Raw genomic sequence first — 10475 nt, forward strand, 5'->3', positions numbered from 1 at the left:
ATACGAATGAAAGTTATTGTAAAAATTCTAGTTTTTCAAAAGTTGGTTTGTGTTTTGAAATATTTTTTTCTAATTTTCTAGGACCACTTCCGATTTAATACCGGCAAAATTCGTTTTTGATAGACCAGAAAAAATGAGTTTTATTGACCTTTGTGATAAGACTGTTTTCTCATAAAAGTGTACATTTTGGGGCAATTTTTTTGTAAGTATCATTGACGTATGAAGACAGAAGCCTTCTTTGAATTGTGTAACCAATATATGACTAGAACAATTATAAAAAACTAATATGGAGCAGAATAACTTAATATTTATATGGAAAAAGGATTTTATTAATGGAAAAATTAAGATTAATATGTTTAAACCTGAAAATATTACCAAAATTAAAAAAACAAGGTTTAAACAATTTAGAGGTTTGTACACAAAAACGGCAATTTTCCACCACTGTGCGGCGTAGTGCGCCACAAGGGCTGGTACAATAGCCCAACAGGAAAAAAAAGTCAGTTATTTCACCCTAATTTTTTATTATTTCATTGAAAACTATGTATAATTACTAGTCAAAATTGACGAGTCTGGCAAGTATACGTATACGGAATAAAAAATTGCTGCTTTTTAAAAACGTTAAATATAATTAATTTTTCATTCGGACCTCTATATATTTAAAACTACCAACAACTATAGCAAATCTAAGCGTACATCATTTAAAGTAGAGTAAATTTGCTAAACTGTAAGCTCTAGTAGGGCTTTTACGTTTAATTGTTCTCGAGATATAGCTTTTTAAAAAGCAATATTTCATAAAAATGTTGTTCAGAACGTACTGAAAGATCAGTAGTTAGTGAACTTATTTTGAAAAATCTATATCTCAAAAACAATTTGACGAACAGATGTCTGTTAGCACTCAAATTAAAGCTAGTTTAATGAGCTATGAAGTGGTTTAATACGTTTATCGTTGTAGGAGTAGTAGTTTTCATGATATTTGCTAAAATAAATTGATTTATAGTTATTCGGACAAATTTTCATTTGTCAAATTTATATTCATATGTGAATATCGTAAAAACTACTACCCCTACGAAGATAAGTGTCAAAAACTGCTTTATAGTTAGTTAAATTTCCTTTGTTTTGAGTGTTGGCCGACATATGTGCGTCTTATGGATCTAGAGATATATTTTTTCAAAAATCCAACATTTCATACGAACAACTAGAAATCAACATTTTGTGAGTTTATTTTGCCAAATATCATAAAAACTACTACTCCTACAAAGATAAACATAGTTAACTATTTTGTAGTAAATTTAACTAGCTTTAATTTGAATGCTGACAGACATCGGTACGTCCAATGGTTTCTGAAATAAAGTTTTTCATAAATAAAATTTATTGTCCGAACAACTATAAATCAATTTATTTGAAGAAATATCAAGAAAACTACCATTCCTAGGAAGATAAAGGTCTTAAACTACTTTATATTATCTTAAACTAACTTTAATTTGAGTGCTAATAGACATCTATACGTCACATCTAATCTTTCAGTAGATTTTTAAAAAATGTTGCTTCTTAAAAAGCTATATCTCGAGAACTGTTGAATGTAAATAGCTCTATTAGGACTCATATTTCTGAAAATTGGATCTCCTTTAAATAATGTTCTCTTAGATTTTTTAGTGTTGTTGGTATTTTTTAAGATATAGAGCTCCGAATGAAAAATCAATGTTTTTTTAAGGTTTTGAAACAACCGCCATTTTTATTGCGCCTACTTATACTTAGCAGACTCATCAATTTTGACTAGTAATTATACATAGTTTTCATTGAAATAATCAAAAATTGGGGTGAGATAACTACCTTTTTTTCTTCCCGGCTCTTGTACAATTAGGGCAGACATCAACAACGATTAGCATTGTACTAGTGCAATGTTGTTCGAACAGTTTTATGTAGAACTTGTATTAGTGGTGTTAGATGATCGGACAATTCCAGGTGCCGCCTAAGCAAATAGGAACTTCCGTATTTACTAAGAAATGTTTACATCAACGATATCTTTAAATGAGTGGAAAATAAGTTATCTCATTTTTTTTTGTCTTAAATTAAGAAAATAAAATGATTAATAATTATTTTTAAAATTTTTAGAAAAATAACAGTGGGTTAAAGTTAAAAATACAAATCTATTGACTCTACAATATTTTTAACATTCAGGGGATTCAAGTTGCATTTTATTTGGGAATGACCCTCACCACTGTCTAAATTAAGATTAATGCTTGTCATATTCCTCAGCCAAATTGAAGGAACAGATACGCTGGTAGGAACGTGAGCAGATTTGGTAGACCCTTACGTAGATTTGAATTTAAAACGATAGCCAGATGTTTAGCAGCTGCTACCGGTCAACTTGGGTCTCACGTCCTCTGTCCAACAGTATCTGTCAGTATCTGTTTACGAACCATTTATTCAGTTAGCACTTAACAATTTACATTCTCCCTGAATTTGTCACTTGAGTATGTATAAATCTGGTGACATCAAGAACTATTTAAGCCAAAGGTCATTTTCGCCGATCCCTCGAATTTCACTTTATTCAATAATCAGAATTAACAATATACACTCATAGAAGGTTGAGTTTTACTATGTTGCAAATGTAAAATGTTCAAATTTTGGAATAAGTTTTATTTTATTACCATTGAAATTGGAGTTTGTCGATCAGTCAACTACTAATGCTCATTTGGAAAATTAGTACAAGGAAATATTTTCACTCTGAATAATATAAAAATATATGTTCTGAAACGAGTGAGGATTAATTTAAACTCAAAATTTTGCAATGTGCGCACCACACCAGATTTAAAAAAAATTATTTTATACTTTTTATATTTATCGAGTTTTCACAATTGAATTACTTCGTAAACTAACATATCTTCAAAATTTTCAGAGACTAGAAAAAATTTCTTACATTTGACCAAATTATCATATTTTTTGTTTTGGCAGATAAGAGCATTAATCAAGAATTAGTGACAGATTCATTGCCATTTCATATCAGATTAGACCAGGAAGAAGTTTCAAATATTAAAAAATCGTTTTGCTAAATTTCGTATTTAAAACACTTTTACAGAGAATCCTTCAGATAAACTCACACATTTCTTTCTTTCTACTTTGTGAAGATATATTGATAATAATAGGTTTTAAATGGATATGAAAATAGTCCATAATGTTTTCCTGATTTTATATTTTGCATACAATCTCCTCTGGCCTAACCATATATATTGATTACAATGTTATTGCTGTTGTACAAGGTTATTTTTCAATTAAGGGGCAATTCAGTCAGAAAGGCTTTGAGGATGCTCAACTAATTCAGTTCAAATCCAAGCTTGAGCATGAATTGTTTTCTAGAGAAAAATAAGTATAACATTCCTAATGTTGGATCTGTGAACAATTTACTGATATTGCTAATGGATCACATATGTTTCAACGCCAGCAAAGCTAACACTTGCTGAAAGGCACAAAACACATAATACACTCATTAAAAAAAATTTAACATCACCTTCTCTTTCCATTATAGCAGTAACTTTTGATCTCAACAGCACAGCATTAGGGTATAATAAACATTTTTATTATACCCTAATTTTAATGTTATTTAACTCCTGAATGTACTTCATGTTATTTAACTTCTTGAATTCCCGCCTTGTTCAGATCAGTAAATAACAGTGATAATGCAAAAATATTTTTGACGTGTGTGTTCATGCTATTAAGTTTAAATATGAATAAGGACGTGTTAATACATGACGTAAATGTGAGGACAAATGAGAATGATATTTTTAAAATAACAGCAGCATAATATAATATATAAATATAAATATATATATATCATATTGATATTAACTAATGGCTAATAATGAAATGGCTGACATAATTGGGAATTTGAGGAAAAGTGAAATTTAAACAGATCAGAATTTGCATATCTTTATGGATAAATTGAATAATATATAAATTAAAAGCACTTTAAAGTTACATTTCTTTGTAACTTTAAGGTGTCATAAAGTTTCCAATTTCTGGTACATAAATACAAATAAAAATAAACATAAAAAATAGCACAAATAATCTACAAGTTATGCAAAATATAATAAACAAATAACCAACATTTTCTAATCTGTAGATATTATGAGAGATATATGGAAAAAGTTAGGAAAAACATATTGTGATGGCCAATAAATATGTTAAAGTGAAATCTATATTAGTGATTCATAAATATTTGTTTTATAAATCAGTTTCAAGTTTAATGTATGATGATTATTATTTCTAAATTTATTATTTAATAATTAACATTATTCAGGAATTAATAATGATTGAATGGATTAAATCAATTCAAGCTAATCAATGAAATATTTTTCTGATTTTCATATTTCTTATTATTGTATTGCATTATGCATTCAGCTGAGGATGATGTTTGAATTCACAATTTAATCATAATTTATTTATTGGTTTGGAAATATAATGTTAGAATTTACATAAAATTTTGTAACATTATATTTCTTTCATTTTATGTTTATTTTATATTTAATTGTTTTTACTATGTTTATATCATATAACTTTTTTTCTATTAAATTTTTAACAATTGTGAGGGTTATAGGTTTATATGATCATCTATAATAAACTTAACAATCATGTTTCTTTGAATATTTCAGTAGAACTTAAACTAACTATTAATTATATCTTGAGATTATCAGTATAACTTTTTATTTTTTTGGATATATTATTATTTATAATTAATTGTTTTAGAATTTATTTATTATTTATGAATCAATACTGTTATAGTGTTCCGTTACTCAAAACTGCTACTACTATTTGTGAATACGCTTTAATTTTTTTTTATCATATTTTACATATTGGTTTTAAAGTTTGATATCATGCCTTATTATTATTTATTTTAAAAAGACTTTATGATAGTTTAATGCCAAAATAAGTATTTTTGGATCCTGTTACTTAAACTAAATAAGCTTACCAGTATATAAATAAAGCTTTTTCGCTTAATTATAAAGTTACAAAGGATTTTTCTTTCTCTGAATACAGTCATTGGTGATGATACAAATAAAAAATTGTTCAAAAATAAATTATAATAATAAAATCAAAGAAAGTAAAAAATATAATAAAAATCTATACCAATTTTTTTTTTTTTTTTTTGAGCAGATCATGGACACTTTGAGTTTCAGCAAATGTTCTTTGTATTCTATATTGTCGTGGTTAAGATTATAAATAAAGCAACTTTTTTGATAAAATTTACTGACTGGAAGTACCACTTAATTTGAATCAATTTTTCACATTTTTCCTACTTTCTCAAAAATAGCTCTAATGATTTTGATCAAACTTGACATATACTATTAAATAGTCTTTAATATCACCTAGATTATATCCTCATTAAAATAGTCTTAAAGGGCTAAAATAATCTTCCAATAAAGTATAAGTACCGTGCGCTGACCAATTGCGCCACTGGGGAATCTATTGTTAGGATTCTATCATAGTTTTCATGCCGTTTTTCAATTTCAGGTGCTTTTTAAATATAGCTTGATTTAACTTTCTTAAAGTCTCCTCTTCCCATTTTACGCTAATATTTCAAAAGTGATATAGGACCGTTACTCCCCGGGGTCTTAGCAGGGCGGGTCCAGCGGGGAAGGATGACCTTTTATTTGTGTTATGATCTCCTCTTGTGAGATTGTGACATGTCGTACATGAACCAACCTACTCGCTATAATTATGAGTTTGAAAAGTCAGATAAGTAGGGCTACCATGGATGGTCGGAGTGGAGGGTTTCACGCCGGTCTTCAATTTCAGGCGCTTTTTAAATATTGCTCAATTTAACTATCTTAAAGTCTCCTCTTCCTGTTTTAAGCTAATAATCAATAGTTATATAGGACTGTCGCTGAGGGTCTTAGCGGGTGGTACCGGTGGAGAAGGGTGGCATTTATTTTTTGCATTATGATCTATATGAGTACAAAAAATGTCAGTTGTAGCATTTACAACTGACATCTTTTGTACTCAATTTATTTATTTACAATGGAGGGTACAAAAAAAATAAATAATCCTATAAAGGACTTTTATCCCTATCTTTCCCGATTTCATTATGGCTTAATTAACTTTTGTTAAACTATTGTATTCTTGGCAGGAACAAAATTTATATTTACCCTACAATACCAATTTTTATAGTAACTGAAAAATAAAAAAAAAATTGTTTATAATTTTCACCTTCTCAGGTCTTCAGATTTTTTTTTTTAACACAAAAATAGCCATAACTTCTACAGGTGCGCACCAATCAACACAAAACTTGGGGAATTACTTAAATTCATTACTTGATTTAGTTACATGAAATTTACAATAATATTTTACAGTGTGGAAACTATTTTTTTATGGAATGTATATTCTTGACATCTTAAATATTTATTCTTAATTAAAAATTTTTTCTTGAATAATAATTTATTTCTGAATAGAAATATTTGGAATGGAAAATTTATTTTTGAATAAATAAAGATTTGAGAAGTAATTATTAATTGATTAACCAAGAATAAAACAGAACAATATTCATAACATTTTTTTTTCCAGTTAGGCCCTGTTATGAAAACGCAACACTTACCATGTCAAATGATACAATATAAAAAACATTTAAAAATTAACTTAAATGTTCTATTTTTATAATATTTTAAAAATATACAAAATTAACTATTGAAACATAAAAATAATTAGCAATTAAAGTATTTAAAATACACGTTTTTAAAATTATCATTATTGAGGCTTATTGTGATATCAAAACTCCATTTTGAGTAGATCAATGACAACAAAGAAGTAAGGTAATATCCATGTCATATTGATTGCTTAGAGTTCCCTGATTAATTTTTTCCAAATTAGAGATAGGACACTTTTTTAAACACAATTAGACCTAACCATGCATGTGATCCCTACTCCCACAGAATTTAATTTGTCTATAAATAAGAAAGATATAAAAAAATTATCAGCATAAATAGACCTTTGTTTCAATAATCCACTGGCATTAGCTACATGATCTTAACTACCTTAATTGGACCCTGCAACTAACCTTATAATGCCATAAGGCAATATTTCAATAGTATACATTTATCATTTCCCTTATATATGTATGTATTGTACGAATTTAATAAGAGAGGGAGACAAAAAAAAAAAATATTAATAACAGTATTAATAGATCAGGGAATATTTTTACCATTATTCTCTCTTGGCATTTTTTCACAAAATTTTAGAATTACACTACCACCTATACCATATTCCTCTTAATATTCATTTTTGGGACCTTTGCCACCTTGATAAATTCAAAATAAGTTAAGCTTTCCAGCACCAGGTTTAATATCTAAAATGGATGTGTATAGGTATAGATATATATTGTCGATAATGGTACTTTTATTTGTCATTTTCAAAGCTGAAAACAGTAGTGGAGTATGGTCAGAAAGAACTAAAAATTCATATTCATCAATAGAATAAAATTTTTAGTTATTTGGATATTTAGTTTAAAGATACACTTTTGCAGCCAGTTTAGCAAAAACACAACACTGAACTTTGAAGTCTTCCATAGAAATGAACATTAGAAATCATTTTGACTTACTATTATAATTAATTGCCTTATAGTTTCAAGATGTAATAAAAAATCAGTAACTCCTTAAAACAAACTCACTAGGTGTAAGAATTTCAGTTAGTATTAAAAGTGTGACATTCAAATTACAAAAAATGACACTTGACTCAAAAATGAGACATGGCTCACAGAGAGTGAAATACTAAGCAAAACATATAGACTAAATAAGTGACTTGGAAAACCTACCATCATATAATTTAGTCATGTTACTACTTATCTCCTCTACTTTATTTTTGTCTACTTTTCTGGGTGTTGCGTTTTCGAAATACTGGCCATTAATGGGTTAAAATGATTATCAAAACTATATAATCAGAATATTCATTTTGTAGAACTCACACTTTTTTGCAGAACACTCATGATATCACTTTTGGCCAACAATTTAAAATTTTAAAGGAATGGTATAAAAAATAACAAAATTCTTAATTTTTATTATTAAATTATAAAAAGTTGTTGACTGGCCTACCAGACCCAGGCTCATTAATCGGAAGATTGTTCCAAAATACTGGATTACCTTGTGTTTTTGTACTATTGAGTGCAAAGGAACTAGGAGAATATATCATTAAGTAGTTGTAAGGACCTGTCATAGCAGTAGCTCTCTTTATAGGAAGCCATTTTACGCCACTACCTACGCTCGGAACTCTGAAAATTACATCTTGAAGTTGATTTATTTTTTATTATATTTGATTATTAATTGAATATTATAGGAAAAAATATTACCCAGTGATTGTAAAATTAGCCCACATTCCACTCATCACATTGATCATGGCTCGGTCAGATGGCGTAGATTCTGATAGTAAGTACGTCGCATTAAATATGTACAGAGTATCATCACCATGAGAAACACCTGAAGTCAGCACATTGTAGTTAGTACACATTATTTTCTGTTACTGTGGATTATTTATTTTTGAAAAAAAACTTTTTATTTCTTTTAAAAATAGTCTAATAAATTTGATTAAAAAAAAAATTATTTATGAAATAGAATTATAACTATGAAAAAAATAATATTGTTAGTTAACCCTACACCCTTACTGCTTTATACTAGAGGTATCCTGCAGGCAGAAAAAGTAATCAAAGCTACCTATGAAAAAGTAGTTCTATTTCATTAGGAAATATTAATAGCCAGAAAACTGTTGGGAATTTAAATGCAGCAATTGCCAGTTTACAGAAAACCCATATTTTTCTCTATGGATAATGGCAATGAATCAAATTAGATGCATGTTGACTTTACTAACTAGAAAATCAAATATCTGTCAACTACAATGAATAACAAAGTGATCCTGTTTTCAAATCAGGTTAAATATTTCAGTGTAGCATTAGATGCCAAATTTTGTTGGAAAGACAAAAAATAGAATATATAAAAAAAATAATAATACTGCATTACTTGATATATCAAAATATTTCTGAGCTCTTGGGAAGAAATCTTTCTATGACAAGCTTCCTATATGCAAACAAGTCCTAAAACCTATTTTAACTTACATAATCCAACTATGGCAATGTAGGAGGGATACCAAGAGACAACTTATAAAAAAATTTTGAACTTTTAAGAGAGTTGTCAACCCTTGTACAACAGAAATGATGATCTTCACCAAGCTCTTCATATACTTAGAGTTGAAGAAGAAATAAAAAAATTCTACCAGTTACATCAAGAGCAACTAAAAGGACACATGAATGCTGAGGCATTCCATTTCCTCAATGCTCATACCCTTGTAAAAAGATTAAAACAATGTAGTTTCTATATACAATAAGTTCTAAACACACTAGTGGTATTGATTAAATAATAAAGTGTTTGACAACATGTTAGTAAATTCCATATCCTCTGCATTTTGAGCATTAAACTATAGTTCTTTTTCTTCTTAACGATTCCTATTCTACCAAAAAGCAGTGTGGGAAGCTTGCATGTAGAGCCTGATCTATAATCTCCATCCCTATACCAGCTAGCTGCATCTATTATAGTCCATTCCTCTATTGTTGAATGCCTTCTTAACCTTTTTCCATTCTCTTGTTTCATACATTTTGGTTATTCATTCTTCTTGTATTCTTTTTACATGGCCAAACTATCGTAGCTTAATTTCTTCTGTCTGTTTTACTCCCAGATTGTTTCTTATTTACTTGTTAGTATTCCTGTCTCTATTCCTTTTTTACCCTTTACCCTCCTTAGGTAGCTCATTTCCATTTCTTGAATTTGGGCTCTGTCCCTTGAGATTATTGTCTAATAATTCACTAGTTTAGGTCAGTAAGATTATAAACCTAGACATACTCATTTTTTAAACCTTTTTGTTACTTCTTTTTCCCTAGAACTATAGTTATTAGATCTTACTCAAGAACAAAAAATATTTCATATTTCTTACCCCAATTTATGTCAGTTCCGCTGACTAAGTTTGAGAGACTGTTTTGTCCTCTATATCCAAAGCGGTAAAAATATATAGGAGACGATCTGACGTATGCTTGTAACCTTGCTGTTGTTTCTACATCATCTGTTATTGTTCTATCTCCTGCCATCTGCAATTATATCTTAACTTAAAAACTGGTAATAATTGTATTAAAGTATTATGGATAATCTTGGTCTGGTACCATATTTTTTTTTTTAAATAACCTCTAAAAATTTGCTAATTCTCATAAATCATTTTTTAAAAGATTGAGGTGAAGACAATTTTAGAAATTAAAATTAAAAATTTAGATAATATTATTATTAAATATTTTGAACTTGTACAACATTTTAGGATTGATCCCATACTCATGTACTATGTATCCTTATATATATCAACTTCTATTTTGAAATTTTGTCATTTATATACCAATAGTTTAAGAAAATTTTAAACTATATTAAATTAAAATTAAAAATGATTATTTGAATAATGCA

The 10475-nt window shown here is 28.2% G+C and overlaps 1 protein-coding gene across 1 annotated transcript in view; it reads right to left on the reverse strand.

Annotated features, from left to right (window-relative positions):
• Positions 1 to 8052: 8052 nt before the first annotated feature.
• The window catches only part of LOC106679732 (carboxylic ester hydrolase), a 13247-nt gene continuing 10824 nt past the window's right edge, over positions 8053 to 10475 (reverse strand). Inside the window, exons 8-10 of the mRNA XM_014419050.2 lie at positions 9964 to 10114; positions 8333 to 8459; positions 8053 to 8254 (exon numbers count right to left, since the gene is read on the reverse strand). Coding sequence (XP_014274536.1) covers positions 8053 to 8254; positions 8333 to 8459; positions 9964 to 10114 — 480 coding nt within the window. The remainder of the gene's footprint in view (positions 8255 to 8332; positions 8460 to 9963; positions 10115 to 10475) is intronic.

Source organism: Halyomorpha halys, unplaced genomic scaffold (assembly GCF_000696795.3).
Source record: "Halyomorpha halys isolate HHAL.00 unplaced genomic scaffold, Hhal_1.1 Scaffold216.1, whole genome shotgun sequence".
Lineage (NCBI taxonomy): Eukaryota > Metazoa > Arthropoda > Insecta > Hemiptera > Pentatomidae > Halyomorpha > Halyomorpha halys.